The sequence below is a fragment of the Cyclopterus lumpus genome, chromosome 14 (assembly GCF_009769545.1).
Source record: "Cyclopterus lumpus isolate fCycLum1 chromosome 14, fCycLum1.pri, whole genome shotgun sequence".
NCBI lineage: Eukaryota > Metazoa > Chordata > Actinopteri > Perciformes > Cyclopteridae > Cyclopterus > Cyclopterus lumpus.
Window position 1 is genome coordinate 355,785 of NC_046979.1, and position 24,887 is coordinate 380,671.

At 47.6% G+C, this 24,887-nt stretch overlaps 3 protein-coding genes across 6 annotated transcripts; 1 reads left to right on the top strand and 2 right to left on the bottom strand.

Moving 5' to 3' along the window:
* Window positions 1-14,067, bottom strand: sra1 (steroid receptor RNA activator 1). The gene is made up of 6 exons (XM_034550984.1): window positions 14,011-14,067; window positions 11,576-11,680; window positions 11,398-11,484; window positions 11,167-11,327; window positions 1,449-1,557; window positions 1-1,227 (listed from the first exon to the last, which is right to left on the bottom strand). Exons 1-6 carry the CDS (start codon window positions 14,033-14,035, stop codon window positions 815-817), a joined length of 900 nt encoding a protein of 299 aa, XP_034406875.1. The 5' UTR covers window positions 14,036-14,067; the 3' UTR covers window positions 1-814.
* A 2,393-nt stretch (window positions 14,068-16,460) lies between these two features.
* apbb3 (amyloid beta (A4) precursor protein-binding, family B, member 3) lies at window positions 16,461-24,179 on the top strand. Of its 4 annotated transcripts, XM_034549940.1 has the most exons (14): window positions 16,486-16,617; window positions 16,710-16,800; window positions 19,058-19,221; window positions 20,290-20,336; window positions 20,451-20,499; window positions 20,871-21,020; window positions 21,134-21,261; window positions 21,646-21,651; window positions 21,832-21,946; window positions 22,025-22,106; window positions 22,181-22,264; window positions 22,556-22,671; window positions 22,748-22,927; window positions 23,017-24,179. In XM_034549940.1, the coding sequence occupies exons 2-14, from the start codon at window positions 16,734-16,736 to the stop codon at window positions 23,221-23,223; spliced, it is 1,395 nt and encodes a 464-aa protein (XP_034405831.1). In that variant the 5' UTR covers window positions 16,486-16,617; window positions 16,710-16,733; the 3' UTR covers window positions 23,224-24,179. The 4 variants fall into 4 exon arrangements, with proteins under 4 accessions (XP_034405830.1, XP_034405833.1, XP_034405831.1 ...); XM_034549939.1 differs by having other exon boundaries at window positions 16,461-16,800; XM_034549941.1 differs by having other exon boundaries at window positions 16,486-16,800; window positions 20,293-20,336.
* On the bottom strand, window positions 23,650-24,686 carry LOC117742506 (histone H4). The gene has a single exon (XM_034549948.1). The coding sequence runs from the start codon at window positions 24,639-24,641 to the stop codon at window positions 24,330-24,332; it is 312 nt and encodes a 103-aa protein (XP_034405839.1). The 5' UTR covers window positions 24,642-24,686; the 3' UTR covers window positions 23,650-24,329.
* Between the last annotated feature and the right edge of the window lie 201 nt (window positions 24,687-24,887).

A 24,887-nucleotide genomic window follows, 5' to 3' on the forward strand; every position in this document is an offset into this window, starting at 1 on the left:
TTTCTGACAGAACAGAGATTTATTCATGAGCAGCAAGTTTACCGATTGGTGCAAACATCACATGCCATCACATCACATGACTGACGGGGTCGCCAGAGTCTATGTGGGGTCCAGAGACCAGAGTCTACGGTCTATGTGGGGTCCAGAGACCACAGTCTACAGTCTATGTGGGGTCCAGAGACCAGAGTCTGCAGTCTATGTAGGGTTCAGAGTCCAGAGTCTACAGTCTATGTGGGGTCCAGAGACCAGAGTATACAGTCTATGTGGGGTCCAGAGACCACAGTCTACAGTCTATGTAGGGTCCAGAGACCAGAGTATACAGTCTATGTGGGGTCCAGAGACCACAGTCTACAGTCTATGTGGGGTCCAGAGACCAGAGTCTACGGTCTATGTGGGGTCCAGAGACCAGAGTCTGCAGTCTATGTAGGGTTCAGAGTCCAGAGTCTACAGTCTATGTGGGGTCCAGAGAGACCAGAGTCTATGGTGTATGTGAGGTCCGGAGACTAAAGTCTACAGTCTATGTGGGGTCCAGATACCAGAGTCCAGAGTCTAGAATCCAGAGACCAGAGTCCAGAGTGGGGTTTAACTCTCCCTCTCACTCGCTGTAGAGGAGCCTAGATTTGAAACCCTCTGGTCTGGAGAGTCTAGAGTCCCGACACCAGAACAAACCACGGACCTACCTGGTCCTGCTGTTCTAACCTTTGACCCTCTGCTGAGATGTGAGAATGAATGTGAGGTTTATCACCCCCAGATCCTGGTTATGGTTTAAAGAGTCAAAGTTTGCTGATAGTAGAAACATGTAGACCCCTGTAGATTAACAGTGCTGGACTGGTACTGCAGGGTCCTGGACTGGTGCTTTAGGGTCCTGGATTGGTGCTGCGGGGTCCTGGACTGGTGCTGCAGGGTCCTTGACTGGTACTGTAGGGTCCTGGACTGGTACTTTAGAGTCGTGGACTGGTGCTGCAGGGTCCTGGACTAATAATGTAGGGTCCTGGACTGGTACTTCATAGTCCTGGACTGGTGCTGCAGGGTCCTGGACTGGTACTTCATGGTCCTGGACTGGTCCCGGAGGTTTTCGAAGTGGTTCTAAAAGTTCTGGATTCAGTTTTCGGGTCTCGGCGATGAGTCGTTTGACACCGACCATCCATTGGCTGACTTCGGTCACATGATCAACCATCAGAGAGCGATGGACCTCATCAGCTGAGTCCCAGTGACCAGACTGTAACTCTGAGAGACAGACAGGCAGAAAGACAGGTAAGTCTAGTGAAAGACAGGCATTAAGATAGACAGACAGGTGTTTAGGTAAACAGGCAGGTAAGTATAGAGACAGACAGGTGTTTAGATAGACAGACAGGTAAGTCTAGAGACAGACAGGTGTTCAGGGAGACAGAAAGGTAGGTCTAGAGACAGACAGGTGTTCAGACAGACAGGTTTATAAGTCAGGTTACCTAGAGACAGAGTGTCCATGCGTCTCCTCACTGGTAGGCTAAGTCTACCTGACCGCCAACTGTCCTCCAGGAGGCGGAGCCTCTTTGCCACATCACTACACACCTGGTCCTACACACGGAGGTCAAAGGTCACACAGCCAATCAGAGTTCAACCCATGTTAGAGAGCACTTCTTGTTTCTCAGACGAGTTTAGGTGCCCTACGGTCGTTTCTCAATATGCCTTCTTGTCTGTACTTGTACTCGTGTTCTCATGCACTTGTGTTCTTGTGTCCTTGTGTCCTTGTGTCCTCGTGTACGTGTGTCCTTGTGTCCTCGTGTACGTGTGTCCTTGTGTCCTTGTGTACGTGTGTCCTCGTGTACGTGTGTCCTCGTGTACGTGTGTCCTTGTGTCCTTGTGTACGTGTGTCCTTGTGTCCTTGTGTACGTGTGTCCTTGTGTCCTCGTGTACTTGTGTTCTCGTGTACGTGTGACCTTGTGTCCTCGTGTACGTGTGTCCTTGTGTACGTGTGTCCTCGTGTACGTGTGTCCTTGTGTCCTCGTGTACATGTGTCCTCGTGTACGTGTGTCCTTGTGTACGTGTGTCCTGGTGTCCTCGTGTACGTGTGTCCTTGTGTCCTCGTGTACGTGTGTCCTTGTGTCCTCGTGTACGTGTGTCCTTGTGTCCTCGTGTACGTGTGTCCTTGTGTACGTGTGTCCTCGTGTACGTGTGTCCTTGTGTCCTCGTGTACGTGTGTCCTTGTGTCCTCGTGTACGTGTGTCCTTGTGTACGTGTGTCCTCGTGTACGTGTGTCCTTGTGTCCTCGTGTACATGTGTCCTCGTGTACGTGTGTCCTTGTGTACGTGTGTCCTTGTGTCCTCGTGTACGTGTGTCCTTGTGTACATGTGTCCTTGTGTACGTGTGTCCTTGTGTCCTCGTGTACGTGTGTCCTTGTGTACATGTGTCCTTGTGTACGTGTGTCCTTGTGTCCTCGTGTACGTGTGTCCTTGTGTCCTCGTGTACGTGTGTCCTTGTGTACGTGTGTCCTCGTGTACGTGTGTCCTTGTGTCCTCGTGTACATGTGTCCTCGTGTACGTGTGTCCTTGTGTCCTCGTGTACGTGTGTCCTTGTGTACATGTGTCCTTGTGTCCTCGTGTACGTGTGTCCTTGTGTACATGTGTCCTTGTGTACGTGTGTCCTTGTGTCCTCGTGTACGTGTGTCCTTGTGTCCTTGTGTACGTGTGTACGTGTGTCCTCGTGTACGTGTGTCCTTGTGTACATGTGTCCTTGTGTACGTGTGTCCTTATGTCCTCGTGTACGTGTGTCCTTGTGTACGTGTGTCCTTGTGTCCTTGTGTACGTGTGTCCTTGTGTTCTCGTGTACGTGTGTCCTCGTGTACGTGTGTCCTTGTGTCCTTGTGTCCTCGTGTACGTGTGTCCTTGTGTACGTGTGTCCTTGTGTACGTGTGTCATTGTGTCCTCGTGTACGTGGGTCCTTGTGTCCTCGTGTACGTGGGTCCTTGTGTCCTCGTGTACGTGTGTCCTTGTGTCCTCGTGTAAGTGTGTCCTTGTGTCCTTGTGTACGTGTGTCCTTGTGTATGTGTGTCCTTGTGTACGTGTGTCATTGTGTCCTCGTGTACTTGTGTTCTCGTGTACGTGTCCTTGTGTCCTCGTGTACGTGGGTCCTTGTGTCCTCGTGTACGTGGGTCCTTGTGTCCTCGTGTACGTGTGTCCTTGTGTCCTCGTGTACTTGTGTTCTCGTGTACTTGTGTTCTCGTGTACGTGTGTCCTTGTGTCCTCGTGTACGTGTGTCCTTGTGTCCTCGTGTACGTGTGTCCTTGTGTCCTCGTGTACGTGTGTTCTCGTGTACTTGTGTTCTCGTGTACTTGTGTTCTCGTGTACGTGTGTCCTTGTGTCCTCGTGTACGTGTGTCCTTGTGTCCTTGTGTTCTCGTGTCCTCGTGTACGTGTGTCCTTGTGTCCTCGTGTACGTGTGTCCTTGTGTCCTCGTGTACTTGTGTTCTCGTGTACTTGTGTTCTCGTGTACTTGTGTTCTCGTGTACGTGTGTCCTTGTGTCCTCGTGTACGTGTGTCCTTGTGTTCTCGTGTACGTGTGTCCTTGTGTTCTCGTGTACGTGTGTCCTTGTGTTCTCGTGTACGTGTGTCCTTGTGTCCTCGTGTACGTGTGTCCTTGTGTCCTCGTGTACGTGTGTCCTTGTGTCCTCGTGTCCTTGTGTCCTCGTGTACGTGTGTCCTTGTGTCCTCGTGTACGTGTGTCCTCGTGTACGTGTGTCCTTGTGTCCTCGTGTACGTGTGTCCTTGTGTACGTGTGTCCTTGTGTACTTGTGTTCTCGTGTACGTGTGACCTTGTGTCCTCGTGTACGTGTGTCCTTGTGTACGTGTGTCCTCGTGTACGTGTGTCCTTGTGTCCTCGTGTACGTGTGACCTTGTGTACGTGTGTCCTGGTGTCCTCGTGTACGTGTGTCCTTGTGTCCTCGTGTACGTGTGTCCTCGTGTACGTGTGTCCTGGTGTCCTCGTGTACGTGTGTCCTTGTGTCCTCGTGTACGTGTGTCCTTGTGTCCTCGTGTACGTGTGTCCTGGTGTCCTCGTGTACGTGTGTCCTTGTGTCCTCGTGTACGTGTGTCCTTGTGTCCTCGTGTACGTGTGTCCTCGTGTACGTGTGTCCTTGTGTACTTGTGTTCTCGTGTACTTGTGTTCTCGTGTACGTGTGTCCTCGTGTACGTGTGTCCTCGTGTACGTGTGTCCTTGTGTCCTCGTGTACTTGTGTTCTCGTGTACTTGTGTTCTCGTGTACGTGTGTTCTCGTGTACTTGTGTTCTCGTGTACGTGTGTCCTCGTGTACGTGTGTCCTCGTGTACGTGTGTCCTTGTGTTCTCGTGTACGTGTGTCCTTGTGTCCTCGTGTACTTGTGTCCTTGTGTACGTGTGTCCTTGTGTCCTCGTGTACGTGTGTCCTTGTGTCCTCGTGTACGTGTGTCCTTGTGTACGTGTGACCTCGTGTACGTGTGTCCTTGTGTCCTCGTGTACATGTGTCCTCGTGTACGTGTGTCCTCGTGTACGTGTGTCCTTGTGTCCTCGTGTACGTGTGTCCTTGTGTACGTGTGTCCTTGTGTCCTTGTGTACGTGTGTCCTTGTGTACGTGTGTCCTTGTGTTCTCGTGTAGGTGTGTCCTTGTGTACGTGTGTCCTGGTGTCCTCGTGTACGTGTGTCCTCGTGTACGTGTGTCCTTGTGTCCTCGTGTACGTGTGTCCTTGTGTCCTCGTGTACATGTGTCCTCGTGTAGGTGTGTCCTTGTGTACGTGTGTCCTCGTGTACGTGTGTCCTCGTGTACGTGTGTCCTTGTGTCCTCGTGTACGTGTGTCCTTGTGTACGTGTGTCCTTGTGTCCTCGTGTACTTGTGTCCTCGTGTACTTGTGTCCTTGTGTACATGTGTCCTTGTGTACGTGTGTCCTTGTGTCCTCGTGTACGTGTGTCCTTGTGTACACGTGTCCTTGTGTACGTGTGTCCTTGTGTCCTCGTGTACGTGTGTCCTCGTGTACGTGTGTCCTTGTGTACGTGTGTCCTTGTGTACGTGTGTCCTTGTGTCCTTGTGTACGTGTGTCCTTGTGTACATGTGTCCTTGTGTACGTGTGTCCTTGTGTCCTCGTGTACGTGTGTCCTTGTGTACATGTGTCCTTGTGTACGTGTGTCCTTGTGTCCTCGTGTACGTGTGTCCTTGTGTACGTGTGTCCTTGTGTCCTTGTGTACGTGTGTCCTTGTGTACGTGTGTCCTTGTGTCCTCGTGTACGTGTGTCCTTGTGTACGTGTGTCCTTGTGTACGTGTGTCCTTGTGTTCTCGTGTACGTGTGTCCTCGTGTACGTGTGTCCTTGTGTCCTCGTGTACGTGTGTCCTTGTGTACGTGTGTCCTTGTGTACGTGTGTCATTGTGTCCTCGTGTACTTGTGTTCTCGTGTACGTGTCCTTGTGTCCTCGTGTACGTGGGTCCTTGTGTCCTCGTGTACGTGGGTCCTTGTGTCCTTGTGTACGTGTGTCCTTGTGTCCTCGTGTACGTGTGTTCTCGTGTACTTGTGTTCTCGTGTACTTGTGTTCTCGTGTACGTGTGTACTTGTGTCCTCGTGTACGTGTGTCCTTGTGTCCTCGTGTACGTGTGTCCTTGTGTCCTCGTGTACGTGTGTTCTCGTGTACTTGTGTTCTCGTGTACTTGTGTTCTCGTGTACGTGTGTCCTTGTGTCCTCGTGTACGTGTGTCCTCGTGTCCTCGTGTACTTGTGTCCTTGTGTCCTCGTGTACGTGTGTCCTTGTGTCCTCGTGTACGTGTGTCCTTGTGTCCTCGTGTACTTGTGTTCTCGTGTACGTGTGTCCTTGTGTCCTCGTGTACGTGTGTCCTCGTGTACGTGTGTCCTTGTGTCCTCGTGTACGTGTGTCCTTGTGTACGTGTGTCCTTGTGTACGTGTGTCCTTGTGTCCTTGTGTACGTGTGTCCTTGTGTACGTGTGTCCTTGTGTCCTCGTGTACGTGTGTCCTTGTGTACGTGTGTCCTTGTGTACGTGTGTCCTTGTGTTCTCGTGTACGTGTGTCCTCGTGTACGTGTGTCCTTGTGTCCTCGTGTACGTGTGTCCTTGTGTACGTGTGTCCTTGTGTACGTGTGTCATTGTGTCCTCGTGTCCTTGTGTACGTGTGTCCTTGTGTACGTGTGTCATTGTGTCCTCGTGTACTTGTGTTCTCGTGTACGTGTCCTTGTGTCCTCGTGTACGTGGGTCCTTGTGTCCTCGTGTACGTGGGTCCTTGTGTACGTGTGTCCTTGTGTCCTCGTGTACGTGTGTTCTCGTGTACTTGTGTTCTCGTGTACTTGTGTTCTCGTGTACGTGTGTACTTGTGTCCTCGTGTACGTGTGTCCTTGTGTCCTCGTGTACGTGTGTCCTTGTGTCCTCGTGTACGTGTGTTCTCGTGTACTTGTGTTCTCGTGTACTTGTGTTCTCGTGTACGTGTGTCCTTGTGTCCTCGTGTACGTGTGTCCTCGTGTCCTCGTGTACTTGTGTCCTTGTGTCCTCGTGTACGTGTGTCCTTGTGTCCTCGTGTACGTGTGTCCTTGTGTCCTCGTGTACTTGTGTTCTCGTGTACGTGTGTCCTTGTGTCCTCGTGTCCTTGTGTCCTCGTGTACGTGTGTCCTTGTGTCCTCGTGTACGTGTGTCCTCGTGTACGTGTGTCCTTGTGTCCTCGTGTACGTGTGTCCTTGTGTACGTGTGTCCTTGTGTACTTGTGTTCTCGTGTACGTGTGACCTTGTGTCCTCGTGTACGTGTGTCCTTGTGTACGTGTGTCCTCGTGTACGTGTGTCCTTGTGTCCTCGTGTACGTGTGACCTTGTGTACGTGTGTCCTGGTGTCCTCGTGTACGTGTGTCCTTGTGTCCTCGTGTACGTGTGTCCTCGTGTACGTGTGTCCTGGTGTCCTCGTGTACGTGTGTCCTTGTGTCCTCGTGTACGTGTGTCCTGGTGTCCTCGTGTACGTGTGTCCTTGTGTCCTCGTGTACGTGTGTCCTTGTGTCCTCGTGTACGTGTGTCCTCGTGTACGTGTGTCCTTGTGTACTTGTGTTCTCGTGTACTTGTGTTCTCGTGTACGTGTGTCCTCGTGTACGTGTGTCCTCGTGTACGTGTGTCCTTGTGTCCTCGTGTACTTGTGTTCTCGTGTACTTGTGTTCTCGTGTACGTGTGTTCTCGTGTACTTGTGTTCTCGTGTACGTGTGTCCTCGTGTACGTGTGTCCTCGTGTACGTGTGTCCTTGTGTTCTCGTGTACGTGTGTCCTTGTGTCCTCGTGTACTTGTGTCCTTGTGTACGTGTGTCCTTGTGTCCTCGTGTACGTGTGTCCTTGTGTCCTCGTGTACGTGTGTCCTTGTGTACGTGTGTCCTCGTGTACGTGTGTCCTTGTGTCCTCGTGTACATGTGTCCTCGTGTACGTGTGTCCTTGTGTCCTCGTGTACGTGTGTCCTTGTGTACGTGTGTCCTTGTGTCCTTGTGTACGTGTGTCCTTGTGTACGTGTGTCCTTGTGTTCTCGTGTAGGTGTGTCCTTGTGTACGTGTGTCCTGGTGTCCTCGTGTACGTGTGTCCTCGTGTACGTGTGTCCTTGTGTCCTCGTGTACGTGTGTCCTTGTGTCCTCGTGTACATGTGTCCTCGTGTAGGTGTGTCCTTGTGTACGTGTGTCCTGGTGTCCTCGTGTACGTGTGTCCTCGTGTACGTGTGTCCTTGTGTCCTCGTGTACGTGTGTCCTTGTGTACGTGTGTCCTTGTGTCCTCGTGTACTTGTGTCCTCGTGTACTTGTGTACATGTGTCCTTGTGTACGTGTGTCCTTGTGTCCTCGTGTACGTGTGTCCTTGTGTACACGTGTCCTTGTGTACGTGTGTCCTTGTGTCCTCGTGTACGTGTGTCCTCGTGTACGTGTGTCCTTGTGTACGTGTGTCCTTGTGTACGTGTGTCCTTGTGTCCTTGTGTACGTGTGTCCTTGTGTACATGTGTCCTTGTGTACGTGTGTCCTTGTGTCCTCGTGTACGTGTGTCCTTGTGTACATGTGTCCTTGTGTACGTGTGTCCTTGTGTCCTCGTGTACGTGTGTCCTTGTGTACGTGTGTCCTTGTGTCCTTGTGTACGTGTGTCCTTGTGTACGTGTGTCCTTGTGTCCTCGTGTACGTGTGTCCTTGTGTACGTGTGTCCTTGTGTACGTGTGTCCTTGTGTTCTCGTGTACGTGTGTCCTCGTGTACGTGTGTCCTTGTGTCCTCGTGTACGTGTGTCCTTGTGTACGTGTGTCCTTGTGTACGTGTGTCATTGTGTCCTCGTGTACTTGTGTTCTCGTGTACGTGTCCTTGTGTCCTCGTGTACGTGGGTCCTTGTGTCCTCGTGTACGTGGGTCCTTGTGTCCTTGTGTACGTGTGTCCTTGTGTCCTCGTGTACGTGTGTTCTCGTGTACTTGTGTTCTCGTGTACTTGTGTTCTCGTGTACGTGTGTACTTGTGTCCTCGTGTGTCCTTGTGTCCTCGTGTACGTGTGTCCTTGTGTCCTCGTGTACGTGTGTTCTCGTGTACTTGTGTTCTCGTGTACTTGTGTTCTCGTGTACGTGTGTCCTTGTGTCCTCGTGTACGTGTGTCCTCGTGTCCTCGTGTACTTGTGTCCTTGTGTCCTCGTGTACGTGTGTCCTTGTGTCCTCGTGTACGTGTGTCCTTGTGTCCTCGTGTACTTGTGTTCTCGTGTACGTGTGTCCTTGTGTCCTCGTGTACGTGTGTCCTTGTGTCCTCGTGTACGTGTGTCCTTGTCCTCGTGTACGTGTGTCCTTGTGTTCTCGTGTAAGTGTGTCCTTGTGTCCTCGTGTACGTGTGTCCTTGTGTCCTCGTGTACTTGTGTCCTTGTGTCCTCGTGTACGTGTGTCCTTGTGTCCTCGTGTACGTGTGTCCTTGTGTCCTCGTGTACGTGTGTCCTTGTGTCCTCGTGTACTTGTGTTCTCGTGTACTTGTGTTCTCGTGTACGTGTGTCCTTGTGTACGTGTGTCCTTGTGTACATGTGTCCTTGTGTACGTGTGTCCTTGTGTCCTCGTGTACGTGTGTCCTTGTGTCCTCGTGTACGTGTGTCCTTGTGTCCTCGTGTACGTGTGTCCTTGTGTTCTCGTGTACGTGTGTCCTTGTGTCCTCGTGTCCTCGTGTACGTGTGTCCTTGTGTCCTCGTGTACTTGTGTCATCGTGTACGTGTGTCCTTGTGTCCTCGTGTAGTAGTGTCCTTGTGTTCTCGTGTACGTGTGTCCTTGTGTCCTCGTGTACTTGTGTTCTCGTGTACTTGTGTACTTGTGTCCTCGTGTACGTGTGTCCTTGTGTCCTCGTGTACGTGTGTCCTTGTGTCCTCGTGTACGTGTGTCCTTGTGTCCTTGTGTACGTGTGTCCTTGTGTCCTTGTGTTCTCGTGTACTTGTGTCATCGTGTACGTGTGTCCTTGTGTCCTCGTGTACTAGTGTCCTTGTGTTCTTGTGTACGTGTGTCCTTGTGTCCTCGTGTCCTTGTGTTCTCGTGTACGTGTGTCCTTGTGTCCTCGTGTACGTGTGTCCTTGTGTACTAGTGTCCTTGTGTCCTCGTGTACGTGTGTCCTTGTGTCCTCGTGTACGTGTGTCCTTGTGTCCTCATGTACGTGTGGTCTGGGGCAGTGGTTCTCTTCTGGTCTGGGGCAGTGGTTCTCTTCTGGTCTGGGGCAGTGGTTCTCTACTGGTCTGGGGCAGTGGTTCTCTTCTGGTCTGGGGCAGTGGTTCTCTACTGGTCTGGGGCAGTGGTTCTCTTCTGGTCTGGGGCCGTGGTTCTCTACTGGTCTGGGGCAGTGGTTCTCTTCTGGTCTGGGGCAGTGGTTCTCTTCTGGTCTGGGGCAGTGGTTCTCTACTGGTCTGGGGCAGTGGTTCTCTACTGGTCTGGGGCCGTGGTTCTCTACTGGTCTGGGGCAGTGGTTCTCTTCTGGTCTGGGGCAGTGGTTCTCTTCTGGTCTGGGGCAGTGGTTCTCTTCTGGTCTGGGGCAGTGGGTCCCCTCTGGTCTGGGGCAGTGGTTCTCTTCTGGTCTGGGGCAGTGGTTCTCTACTGGTCTGGGGCAGTGGTTCTCTTCTGGTCTGGGGCAGTGGTTCTCTTCTGGTCTGGGGCAGTGGTTCTCTTCTGGTCTGGGGCAGTGGTTCTCTACTGGTCTGGGGCAGTGGTTCTCTACTGGTCTGGGGCCGTGGTTCTCTACTGGTCTGGGGCAGTGGTTCTCTTCTGGTCTGGGGCAGTGGTTCTCTTCTGGTCTGGGGCAGTGGTTCTCTTCTGGTCTGGGGCAGTGGGTCCCCTCTGGTCTGGGGCAGTGGTTCTCTTCTGGTCTGGGGCAGTGGTTCTCTACTGGTCTGGGGCAGTGGTTCTCTTCTGGTCTGGGGCAGTGGTTCTCTTCTGGTCTGGGGCAGTGGTTCTCTTCTGGTCTGGGGCAGTGGTTCTCTTCTGGTCTGGGGCAGTGGTTCTTCATTGGTGAGAAGTAGTTTTAAAAAGCCTCAAATGATGTAACTCTGAATCTATGACAACCAACGTTACTATGGAAACAAGTCGGTGTCTTGAGTTGCAGCTTTTATACACAAACTATAAATAAATAAAAAAGAATCAAGTATACAACATTAACTTTTCTTCTGATTACCTTATTAGTAAATAAAGCAGAACATGAAGCCGACTCACTTCAACCTGAGGACCACTGACACAGAGCTGAGAACTGGGGGAGTTCATACTGGGAGAACTGGGGACGTACGGACGTCAGAGAATATGGAGGATAAGTTGGCCTTCATCCAGGAGCAGTTCATGGAGAAGCTGTGTGCGGCTACGGAGAATATTATATATTACATATAATATAATATTATATATTACATATAATATAATATTATATATTACATATAATATAATATTATATATTACATATAATATAATATTATATATTACATATTATATTATATTATATATTACATATTATATTATATTATATATATATTACATATAATATAATATTATATATATAATCTTAATATGATATATAATATTATATATCATATTAATATTATGAACCCAGACAGGGCTGGATGTTCTGACGTTTGTCAGTATAGTAGTAGTGGTTATTTCTTCTATGGTGGACGGCGTAAATGAACCGTTTCCTTGGATACGGCCCTCTTGTGTGACCCCTGTGGTCTAAAGGGTTCAAACTCACTTTAACAGCCATTCTGCATGCATGGAGGGCTCGGTTCAACACCAACACCACGGCCTCTACGTCCGGCTCGCTCTCCGATTGACTGCCATCTGCGTCTCTCTGACTTCTCATTGGTCCCAGAGGGGGAGGGGGCGTGGCCACACTGCCAAGAGGAGGACGAGCTGCGGGAAGGAGGATCTGCCGTCAATCAGGCTTCAATCAGAAAACCCTTTTTCTGCTTCTGATGCTTACCTGGGTGTGGAGGGGGCGGAGCAACACCATTTGGAGGTGGAGCCAGAGGATTGGAGGAGGGCGGGGTCATGGGTGGGGCTCCTGCACCTGAGAACCAACCAGAGACAAGATGTTATTATATATAATGAGGATATTCTCTTAATTCAGCACTAATGAATGTTAATTTGTGTTCTCTCACCTGGTGGAGCAGCTCTCTTGTTCAGGAGGTTCTTCTGAGGCCCGCGGGCCTTCTGAAGGCCGTATGAGAACTGAGGGGGGTCGTTCCAACCCCGCTCCTGGTTACCTAGGACACAGACAGACGGACAGGCTAAGTCCGAAAGTAAAGCTGATGACGAATGGATTAATCAACATCAACTAATCAATTAATCAACTAATTGATTAGTTAGTTTGTGTACAGATCTGGAGCCAGTTTTAAAATGAAATCTTCATCTGGTCAGAGACAGCTGGGTTGTTTCTCAATATGCATTGTCTGTCCTTGTGTTCTTCTGTCATTAAGTCCTTGTGTTATCGTGTACTTGTGTTCTTGTATCCTTGTGTTCTTGTGCACTAGTGTCCTTGTGTTCTCGTGTACGTGTGTTATCGTGTACTTGTGTCCTTGTTTACTTGTGTTCTCGTGTACGTGTGTTCTTGTGTACTAGTGTCCTTGTGTTCTCGTGTCCTTGTGCACTAGTTTCCTTGTGTTCTTGTGCACTAGTTTCCTTGTGTTCTTGTGCACTAGTGTCCTTGTGCACTAGTTTCCTTGTGTTCTTGTGCACTAGTGTCCTTGTGTTCTTGTGCACTAGTGTCCTTGTGCACTAGTGTCATTGTGTTCTTGTGCACTAGTGTCCTTGTGTTCTTGTGCACTAGTGTCTTTGTGTTCTTGTGCACTAGTTTCCTTGTGCACTAGTGTCCTTGTGTTCTTGTGTACGTGTGTCCTTGTGCACTAGAGTCCTTGTGTTCTTGCGTTTGTGTTCTTGTGTTCTCGTGTCCTTGTGTTCTTGTGCACTAGTGTCCTTGTGTTCTCGTGTCCTTGTGTTCTCGTGTATGTGTGTCCTTGTGCACTAGAGTCCTTGTGTACTCGTGTACGTGTGTCCTTGTGCACTAGTGTCCTTGTGTTCTTGTGTACGTGTGTCCTTGTGCACTAGTGTCCTTGTGTACTAGTGTCCTTGTGTTCTCGTGTACGTGTGTCCTTGTGTCCTCGTGTACGTGTGTACTCGTGTACGTGTGTCCTTGTGCACTAGAGTCCTTGTGTACTCGTGTACGTGTCCTTGTGCACTAGTGTCCTTGTGCACTAATGTCCTTGTGTTCTTGTGTACGTGTGTCCTTGTGCACTAGTGTCCTTGTGCACTAGTGTCCTTGTGTACTAGTGTCCTTGTGTTCTCGTGTACGTGTGTCCTTGTGTTCTCGTGTACGTGTGTCCTTGTGTCCTCGTGTACGTGTGTCCTTGTGTCCTCGTGTACGTGTGTCCTTGTGTCCTCGTGTACTAGTGTCCTTGTGTTCTTGTGCACTAGAGTCCTTGTGTACTTGTTCCCATTCCAAAGTCCTCTTCTCGCCCAGCTGCAGAGCGCTAACATCTGGTTGAGGTCATCCAATAAACTCCACCGAAGAGGTTCTTTGGAGAAAAGCCGATCCTGATCAGAATCGATCACTCGCTCCGACGTCATGCACACGTGGTCAACGATGACCTCACGAGAGCGACTGCGTGGCCCAGTGCATGATGGGAAACGCCTGCTGTCACATCAGAGCTAATTAGCTCTTAGATTTGACAGCAAACTAACTGTTATTATTTTCTGTGTAGTTATAATACTTAACGCTCGATTGTTGACTATTAGTCTCCGGTTTAATCTGAAGACACGTCTTGTGTGGTTGATAATAATAAAGATTATTCATAAAACACTATAAACAAGCAACAGTGTGTTTCACAGACATAAAAAGAACAAAGGATGCAACTACACACATTACTACATAAATATATGATGATGACGATGATGATGACGATGATGATAACGATGTATCGTCACTTCCGGGTGAGAAGCAGGTCATCTCCAACCAGCCTATTGTTTAACAGCCTTTCCATCACGACGTCATGACGTCAGGAAACGTACTAAAGCTGCATTTAGATCAAACACCACTTCAATTTCTGGTTTACCGTCCTGACATGCGCACAACCGCTGCACTCTCCTGACATGCGCACAACCGCTGCACTCTCCTGACATGCGCACAACCGCTGCACTCTCCTGACATGCGCACAACCGCTGCACTCTCCTGACATGCGCACAACCGCTGCACTCTCCTGACATGCGCACAACCGCTGCACTCTCCTGACATGCGCACAACCGCTGCACCGTCCTGACATGCGCACAACTGCTCCACTAAGAAAACAACAGGAACTAAAAAGCTCTATTTCTACCTGAATGATGACCGTTTGGTGAAACACCGCTAAGCCGAACTAAAAAGAACAACACGATGAATTCATACAGGCCTTCCTTTTGTTTACAAAGTGAGAAAGTAAAGCTTATGAAAACATACACTTGACAGATTGTTGAATGCCGTTCTGTCAACAACTCCCAGAGACTGATAAACACTTTATTAATATAATAACTTCATGTCGCTGCTCAGCGAAAGAACTCTCACCTGGTTTAGTGTACAGGTCCTCCATGTTGGGCCGTGACGTCACAGCGTCTTCTTCCTGGTCACGAGACATAAACAAGAAAAGGACTTCCGCTCAGACTTTCAGAATAAAATGAGTTTTGGAGCACAAAGTAAATCAGAAGTATTCTTGTTTTATTAGAATGTCCATTGATGGAATAATTTATGTGAATGTTTTTATATTCTCTCAGTTTTTCTGTGTAGTAATATTTAATTTTTTTAAATGCCGTAGAATTACGTACAACTGACGATTTTATTTGTTTATGACTTTATTTTGTCAATCATCTTTTCTTTTCGTAAAACATAAACAGCAGTTGAAGTGAGTTAATACCAAATATCAATATATGATCAATATTAAATAAAAATATAAACAAAAGGTTTTGAGTTTGAGTTTTACAATATATACCATTTTTATTTCATTACGATAATAATAATAATAATAATAATAATAATAATAATAATAATAATAATAACAAAAACAAATAAACAATAGTTACAATAAATTTTAGGCTATAACTTTGCAGGAAACCTGGTATGATTTCCGGTGATGTTCTAGCCTCACCTGCTTTTTTTGGCCTCAAAACATTTCCGGGACACGTGGACACCGTGACGTCATCCTGCGTGTCCACAGAGCGTGAGTAATGTGACACGTGAGTAATAGTCAAAGTGATTATTAATGATCGACACACAATGTGAACATTAACAGATTTAAATACGTCATCATATTTAAAAACTAAGAGTTATGTTTTATATGTTTTTAACTCATTTTCATGTTGTTGAAACTGTTTGAAGTAAACACACACAAACAATATGTATGAATAAATGAATTAATGAATAATATATGAATAGAAAAAATAAATAAAAATGAATAAATTAAGAGAACAAATATATAAATTAATGAAAAAATATGTGAATGAATGAATTAATATATAAACATATACATATATAAATAAATGAATGAATATGTAAATGAATATATAAATGTATAAATAAATCATCAATACATAAATAAAAAGAAAACATATTTGAACTAAAACAATATTCTTAAATATATCTTCCAGTGTTGATTTTCACTGAAACATTTATCTTATTTTAGTTTTTACATATTTTACTTCCTCAGTAGAAAAATATAAAATAATTTGTAGGTTTTAATATTCACACTTATACACATGAGGTACTTTACTTTAATATCTCCATGTTATATACTTAATACTAGATTAGATATGATATTACTTTATTCATCCAGGGGGTATTTGTAGCAGCAGCAACATGTTTACAATATATACACAATACAATAAAATAGCAGGGCATATTACATTTAAGAATTTAAATAATAAAGAAAATTACAATTAAAAATTTAAATGAATTAAAATTAAAATTAAAGTGTATACAATGTATTTAAAGTATATAAAGTGAAGCGGTGCGATTTTTATTGATGTTCAATTTGAGGAGGATCTGGAGAGAGATGATTTAATATAAAGTATTATTGTAGTGGGCAGGAAGGTTCTCTTGTATCTGGAATGTTCTCCTGTATCTGGAATGTTCTCCTGTAGCAGGAATGTTCTCCTGTATCTGGAATGTTCTCCTGTAGCAGGATTGTTTTCCTGTATCTGGAAGGTTCTCCTGTAGCAGGAATGTTTTCCTGTATCAGGAAGGTTCTCCTGTATCTGGAATGTTCTCCTGTATCTGGAAGGTTCTCCTGTAACATGAAGTTTCTTCTGTATCAGGAAGGTTCTCCTGTAACATGAAGTTTCTTCTGTATCTGGAAGGTTCTCCTGTAACATGAAGGTTCTCCTGTATCAGGAAGGTTCTCCTGTAACATGAAGGTTCTCCTGTATCAGTAAGGTTCTCCTGTATCAGGAAGGTTCTCCTGTAACATGAAGTTTCTTCTGTATCAGGAAGGTTCTCCTGTATCAGGAAGGTTCTCCTGTAACATGAAGGTTCTCCTGTATCAGGAAGGTTCTCCTGTATCAGGAAGGTTCTCCTGTAACATGAAGGTTCTCCTGTATCAGGAAGGTTCTCCTGTATCAGGAAGGCTCTCCTGTTCTTCCTCTGCATCAGCTGATGGAGGAACGTAACCAGACACAATAATTTGAGGTGAACTCGTCAAATAACACGACTACTCCACTAGAAAGGTACATATTGTATTTTTTATTTTTATTTAACAATGTTTTGTCCCTTATAGATTCAGATTATTAACCAAATAACAAATGATGATTATTACGGTCATAAAGCCATTAAAATGAGCTGCAGTATTAAAGTGTTATCAATATTATTACATTAGTGCATCAATAACTAAAACATTATTCTGCATCATGAGCACTCAAAGCACATTTTGACAGTGTTGTTGTAACCTTGTTATTACACAAGTCTTTTTTTACAGTGAAGGTCGAGAGGGAGGGGAGTAATGACATCATCAGGGGGAGGAGAGAGGAGGAGGAGAGAGGAGAGAAAGAGGAGGAGGAGAACAGCATCCTTCATCACAGAGAGGAGAGAGGAGGGACGAACGAGAGGAGAGAGAGAGAGAGAGACGGAAATACAACAGAAGAAAAAGAATACTGATGGTGTCGTCTGAGAGAAGGACGAGAAACTGTGAGACAGACAGAGAGAGAGACAGGTTGCAAGAGGCTTTACCTGTCTGCTATCTGGGCCTCTAAGTGTGTGTGTGTGTGTGTGTGTTGGAGGGCGAGCCACTGATTGGCCCACACATGTTGGAAGGCGGAGCCATGATGGGCAAAGATTACATGTTGGCCATCCTGATAGTCAACTATGACGGTGAGACACACACACACACACACACACACACACACACACACACACACACACACACACACACACACACACACACACACACACACACACACACACACACACACACACACACACACACACACACACACACACGCAGTGTCATTAGAGACTTTGGAACATGAGAAGGACAAACTGAGAGGTCATAGGTTACAATGACAGAAAACACTGTTTAACCTTCATGTCCGTGATGGAAGAGAAACATCCTTCCATAGTTTACGTAGTCCTAGCCCAGCTGTCACCTGTACGTAGTCCTAGCCCAGCTCTTCACCTGTACGTAGTCCTAGCCCAGCTCTTCACCTGTACGTAGTCCTAGCCCAGCTGTCACCTGTACGTAGTCCTAGCCCAGCTCTTCACCTGTACGTAGTCCTAGCCCAGCTGTCACCTGTACGTAGTCCTAGCCCAGCTGTCACCTGTACGTAGTCCTAGCCCAGCTGTCACCTGTACGTAGTCCTAGCCCAGCTCTTCACCTGTACGTAGTCCTAGCCCAGCTGTCACCTGTACGTAGTCCTAGCCCAGCTCTTCACCTGTACGTAGTCCTAGCCCAGCTGTCACCTGTACGTAGTCCTAGCCCAGCTGTCACCTGTACGTAGTCCTAGCCCAGCTGCCACCTGTACGTAGTCCTAGCCCAGCTGTCACCTGAACGTAGTGCTAGCCCAGCTCTTCACCTGTACGTAGTCCTAGCCCAGCTGTCACCTGTACGTAGTCCTAGCCCAGCTGCCACCTGTACGTAGTCCTAGCCCAGCTGTCACCTGTACGTAGTCCTAGCCCAGCCCTTCACCTGTACGTAGTCCTAGCCCAACCCTCACCTGTACGTAGTCCTAGCCCAACCCTCACCTGTACGTAGTCCTAGCCCAACCCTCACCTGTACGTAGTCCTAGCCCAGCTGTCACCTGTACGTAGTCCTAGCCCAACCCTCACCTGTACGTAGTCCTAGCCCAGCTGTCACCTGTACGTAGTCCTAGCCCAGCTGTCACCTGTACGTAGTCCTAGCCCAACCCTCACCTGTACGTAGTCCTAGCCCAGCTGTCACCTGTACGTAGTCCTAGCCCAGCTGTCACCTGTACGTAGTCCTAGCCCAGCCCTTCACCTGTACGTAGTCCTAGCCCAACCCTCACCTGTACGTAGTCCTAGCCCAGCCCTTCACCTGTACGTAGTCCTAGCCCAACCCTCACCTGTACGTAGTCCTAGCCCAACCCTCACCTGTACGTAGTCCTAGCCCAACCCTCACCTGTACGTAGTCCTAGCCCAACCCTCACCTGTACGTAGTCCTAGCCCAACCCTCACCTGTACGTAGTCCTAGCCCAGCTGTCACCTGTACGTAGTCCTAGCCCAGCTGTCACCTGTACGTAGTCCTAGCCCAGCCCTTCACCTGTACGTAGTCCTAGCCCAGCTGTCACCTGTACGTAGTCCTAGCCCAACCCTCACCTGTACGTAGTCCTAGCCCAGCTGTCACCTGTACGTAGTCCTAGCCCAGCCCTTCACCTGTACGTAGTCCTAGCCCAACCCTCACCTGTACGTAGTCCTAGCCCAACCCTCACCTGTACGTAGTCCTAGCCCAACCCTCACCTGTACGTAGTCCTAGCCCAACCCTCACCTGTACGTAGTCCTAGCCCAACCCTCACCTGTACGTAGTCCTAGCCCAACCCTCACCTGTACGTAGTCCTAGCCCAACCCTCACCTGTACGTAGTCCTAGCCCAGCTGTCACCTGTACGTAGTCCTAGCCCAGCTGTCACCTGTACGTAGTCCTAGCCCAGCTGTCACCTGTACGTAGTCCTAGCCCAACCCTCACCTGTACGTAGTCCTAGCCCAGCTGTCACCTGTACGTAGTCCTAGCCCAGCTTAGAATGACATACTGTTGACTGTAGTTTACTCTGGTCCAGCTGTATTGGAGGCCCCTCCCCTTCCAGTCATCTCTCCGTCAGCTCGTTATGTCTCTCGGGTTCATTAATAATTCAGATGCTCTTCAGTTTCATCTTTCAACTCTTTGCTGTTTGACCTCCGTTCACTTTGTACATTTTGTCCAAGATGGACGTTTTCATTACAAACATGATGCATCAAACTGTCCACGTCGGTCTGGCGTATATATATGTATATATATATATATATATATATATATATATATATATATATATATATATATATATAAAACTAAATATATTATTATATAGTCAGAGGAAGAACTACACACATCCTATCAGGGCTGTTTTTGTGGTTTTGCAGACAACATCTGGACAGACCAGAACCTGCTGCTGGACCCGGACCTTCCCTCCGGCTGGAGAACCATCAAAGACTCAACAGGAACGTACTACTGGCACGTTCCCACCGGCGCCACCCAGTGGCAGCACCCCCGCCTCACTGGGACGGCCCAGCTGCTCGACACACAGGTTACAACCTCTGTGTTAACGTGGTTAACAGGCTAAACTAGTTAGTGTGAATGAAGCTAGTTAGTGTGAATGAAGCTAGTTAGTGTGAATGAAACTAGTTAGTGTGAATGAAACTAGTTAGTGTGAATGAAACTAGTTAGTGTGAATGAAGCTAGTTAGTGTGAATGAAGCTAGTTAGTGTGAATGAAGCTAGTTAGTGTGAATGAAACTAGTTAGTGTGAATGAAACTAGTTAGTGTGAATGAAGCTAGTTAGTGTGAATGAAACTAGTTAGTGTGAATGAAGCTAGTTAGTGTGAATGAAACTAGTTAGTGTGAATGAAGCTAGTTAGTTAGTGTGAATGAAGCTAGTTAGTGTGAATGAAGCTAGTTAGTGTGAATGAAACTAGTTAGTGTGAATGAAGCTAGTTAGTGTGAATGAAGCTAGTTAGTGTGAATGAAGCTAGTTAGTGTGAATGAAACTAGTTAGTGTAAATTAAACTAGTTAGTGTAAATTAAACTAGTTAGTGTGAATGAAACTAGTTAGTGTGAATGAAACTAGTTAGTGTGAATGAAGCTAGTTAGTGTGAATGAAGCTAGTTAGTGTGAATGAAACTAGTTAGTGTGAATGAAGCTAGTTAGTGTGAATGAAACTAGTTAGTGTGAATGAAGCTAGTTAGTGTGAATGAAGCTAGTTAGTGTGAATGAAACTAGTTAGTGTGAATGAAGCTAGTTAGTGTGAATGAAACTAGTTAGTGTGAATGAAACTAGTTAGTGTGAATGAAGCTAGTTAGTGTGAATGAAGCTAGTTAGTGTGAATGAAACTAGTTAGTGTGAATGAAGCTAGTTAGTGTGAATGAAACTAGTTAGTGTGAATGAAGCTAGTTAGTGTGAATGAAGCTAGTTAGTGTGAATGAAACTAGTTAGTGTGAATGAAGCTAGTTAGTGTGAATGAAACTAGTTAGTGTGAATGAAGCTAGTTAGTGTGAATGAAACTAGTTAGTGTGAATGAAGCTAGTTAGTGAGTCTGAAATTAACTAGTTAGTCTCATGTAGTTCAGATTTACAGGTTTGTCTTCTTCTCTGATTCAGCAGGAGGAAGATGGACAGCAGGGCTCCAACGGACCACCTGAGGCCAGGTACACACACACACACACACACACACACACACACACACACACACACACACACACACACACACACACACACACACACTTATATTCATATATATGAATTGTGTTTTTTTCATTCAGGTCTTTATGGCATGAAGATTATCTCACGTACCATGACCCCAACTCCAAGGTAACAACACAACAACAACACAACAATGTTGGAGTGAAAAGGACCCAGAACTCTCCACATTTAGTTGTTATAGTCAAATTCAACACTATATAGAAACAACATCTGGGATTCAATTATCAATATATATAAATGATCATAAGAGTCTCTTTATAGCACATATATAACTAGAACAGTATATTTATAGCACATATATAACTATAATCATAACAGACTCTTTAAGGTCTACAGATGAATCTGGTGACATCATCAGCTGTGATGAGGTCAAAGATGACATCATGTGTAAATAAACAAAGTGAAAGCAGTCGTGAGCTCCAAGCTCCTCTTTATAATAATCTGATTTAATCTGTCTGTACCTGTCTGTTGTCTGTCAGTGCTTTGCAGTGCGCTCTCTGGGCTGGCTGGAGGTGGAGGAGGAGGACCTGTCTCCCGGTCGCAGCAGTCTTGCTGTCAGTAACGTCATCCAGCAGCTGTCTCACTGCAGCAGTCCGGAGCAGAGAGACAGACAGGGAGCCTGGGGGGAGGTGAGGGGGGCGGGGGGGTTAGACTATCAGATGTAGGGTTGTTGTCTACTGTACCGGCCTGTCTGTGTGTTAGTAGTCTGTCTCTCTGCCTCTGCCTGTCTGTCTGTCTGCAGGGTCGGGAGATGATGCTGGTTCTGAAGAAAGACACTCTGACTCTGTTGGACCCTTTAGACCACACCCCCCTGCACTGTCAACCAATCACCAACATCCGTGTGTGGGGGGTGGGCTGCAACAACGGCAGGTGAGCCAATCAGATGTCGATGAGACAGAGGGGAAGGCTAGGCTAACAGTTTCCCATTAAGTACAGTCTTTGTGCTAAACTACGCTAACAGTTTCAGATGCGTCCGGTCTTTTTACTTAGCCTAGCTTAGCACAAACACTGTACGCAACGGGAAACTGTTAGCCTAGCTTAATGCAAAGACTGTACGCAGGGGTAAACGGTTAGCCTAGTTTAGCACAAGGACTAGAAGTAGGGGGAAAGTCAGGCTAACAGCTAGCACTCAGTTTGACGTTCCTGCATGCTAAGATGTAAAATCTCACTTTCAGTTTGTTTATCTGTCTGTTTGCACTAACGTTGTCACTCTCTCTGTAACACGCCCCCCCTAACACTCCTCCACCTGGGCAGGGACAGGTAAATCTCTACCGTTACCTCTTCATACACCTCATAGCCTCCTCCATGTTAGGGCCACTTACTGACTTCACCTTCTGGTCACATGACTGAGTCCGTCAGCTGGTCAGCCACCACACTCTGTGTGTGTGTGTGTGTGTGTGTGTGTGTGTGTTTGCGTGTGTTTGTGCGTGGTGCCTTCAGGGACTTTGCATTTGTGGCGGGCGATAAGGACAGCTGTGTGCTGAAGTGTCACGTGTTTCGCTGCGACACTCCGGCTAAAGCCGTCGCTACGGCGCTGAACGAGATGTGCTTCAAGGTCGGTCCATCAATCACAGCGTTAGCTTAGCATGTTAGCTTAGCATGTTATCAGCTAAAACATTTAATTTCTCCGTAGATGATGTCAGAGAAGACGTCGATGAGGCCGTCTCGCTCGCTCACGATGGAAAGCATCTCACCTGAAGACCTGCCCAGACAAGGTGACTCACCTGTTCTGTGACATCACCTTCCGCTCTCCGATTGTCTCCCTGACGATTGTCTGTTGTGGTTTCAGTGGACTTTCTAGAGGCGGTGCGGCAGCAGGTCCAGAAGTTTGAGGTCCAGTACATCGGTAACCTGCCGGTGTCCAGAGCAATGGGTAGAACGGCAACACACCTGAACACACCTGTCACCTGAACACCTGAACACACCTTTCACCTGAACACACCTGAACACACCTTTCACCTGAGCACCTGAACACACCTGTCACCTGAGCACCGGAACACCTGAAAACACTTGAACACCTGAACACACCTAAACACACTTGAACCCACCTGAAGAAATGTTACTCCTTTGGTAACTTTGTAGTTTCTTCGGTGTGTTTCCTGTAAAGAGGGATGTCATTAGGTGTGCTATCGCCACGCTAACCAGCAGGTGTCATGTGACGCAGGTATGGAGGTGTTGAACCGAGCGATAGAAAGCATCATGAACTCCACCGACAGAGACGAGTGGGAGCCGGCGGTGATCCACGTCACCGACCACATCCTGTCTCTGTGGAGGGGAGAGGTACGCTACTCTGTTAGTCCACCTAGGGGGAGGGCGGAGCTCACTCTGTTTCCTCTCTCTCATTGGATCCTGACAGGAAGGGGAGGAGCGTCTCTGGGAGTGTCAGGTGCGTTTCCTCACTTTTCTGGGCGTCGGCCACGACAGCCACACCTTCGCTGTGATCTTAGACGGCGGCACGCAGAGGTTCGAGTGTCACGTGTTCTGGTGCGAACCGGACGCCGGGATGCTGTCTGAGGCGGTGCAGGCGGCGTGTATGGTGAGTAGCACACCTGGACAGGTGTGCTCTGGACCTGGAAAACACTCTACAGGTCTACGTGTTTAAACGGACTCCTTCTTGTCCATCAGGTCCAGTATCAGAAGTGTCTGGTGGCTCAGACTCCTCCTCCGAGGACCAAGTCGTGGCATGCGGCCTCGTCGAAGGTCAAAAGGGCGAACTCTTTGGACGCCTTCCCTCCTCTCGCCTCCCGTCACCATGGTAGCAGCGGCGGCAACATGAAAAAGGGGATGCTGGCGTTCTTTGAAACTTTTCGTAAACAGGCCGCCACCTCCTAATTAGGGGGGCGGGCCACTGGCGACAGGTGTCATCATGCTCCTTCTGCAGGACTTAAATGTGTCTGATTGGTCTGATTCTGTCACCTCCACATCACCTGGGAGACGAGAGGTCGCCTCTTTTAAATTCAATTCAGTTTATTTTGTATAGCAAAAATCACAACAAAAAAAACACATACGACATCCCTGACCTTTGACCTCACATCGGATCAGGAAAGAAACCTTCAGGAGAGCAACAGAGGAGGATCCCTCTCCCCGATGGACAGAAGAATAGATGTCATGTGACCAGATGAACAGAGTTACAGAGTTACATAAACATTCAATGAATAATTATGAATAATGATCCACAATCCAGACCTCCACAATGGGGGCAGGGGGGGGAATCTACTTTGTGGTCACAGCTGCTCACAAACTCCATGACAACAAGGACAAAGAGAAACAAAGTTTATTTCTACACAACTTTGTTATATTACATGAGCAGAAATATTCAAATATATAATATCTAAATGTTGCAACACTGTCAGGTTAGGAGAAAAATCATTAGTTTTTCCTGAAACATTACAACTAAAAGATTTTAAATATAATAATAACTCTGGACCTGCTGCCGCACCGCCTCTAGAAAGTCCACTGAAACCACAATATTTCGTGTTTGAAATTTGTTCAGGTTCCTATAAAAATAATTATATAAAAGTTACTCAAAGTACTTCAGATGACTATACTGGATGAAGAGCAGTTAAAGGAACAGTCAGTGAACGCACCACCAAAAGTCAACGGCAGCTTGACAGCATGGAAGTCTTTACGATGGCGAGGACATTTAGCTGCCTCCCGATTGGCTGAAGCAACCGTAGATAGAAGCGTTAGTGTGTTCAATGTCAGTCGGGAAATCTCAGTGTCTTCATGTGTACAAAACAAACCGATGTCATGCTGAAATTAACCAAGAATAAACAAGTTGGCGAGTTCTGACGAGTTTTCTCCTTTTTCAAAGTAGAAGCTAACCTGCTTCATGCTAACATATAAACACCGAATACAACCAGGAAGTGTCTCTGAGCCACGTGGTTGGCTCTTAAAAGAGCCGTTTGTGTCTCGGCGGTGACGTCACTCCCGGTGGTCTAGCCCCCGAAGCCGTACAGGGTGCGGCCCTGCCTCTTCAGCGCGTACACCACATCCATGGCGGTCACCGTCTTCCTCTTGGCGTGCTCGGTGTACGTGACGGCGTCACGGATCACGTTCTCCAGGAACACCTTCAGCACGCCGCGGGTCTCCTCGTAGATCAGACCGGAGATCCGCTTCACTCCGCCGCGGCGAGCCAGGCGGCGGATGGCGGGTTTGGTGATGCCCTGGATGTTATCGCGGAGGACTTTCCGGTGCCGCTTCGCTCCTCCTTTACCGAGTCCTTTGCCCCCTTTGCCTCTTCCGCTCATGGTCTGTCAGCTGATGGAGGATCGATACTCACCAAAGAGCCCAGAGGGCCGAGCGCTGTACTTAAAGCTCACCTGCGGACGTAAGAGAGGACAGCGGAGCTGCTATAGTGGGCGTGGTCTAGCGAGAGCACCGTTCTACTGATTCATTTAATTATGTTTTCCTTATTACTTATATATGTTATTGATAATTAGTCTTCCAGCTTCTGAGGATCATAAAGACTTTACACGTTATTATTTCCTCCATGT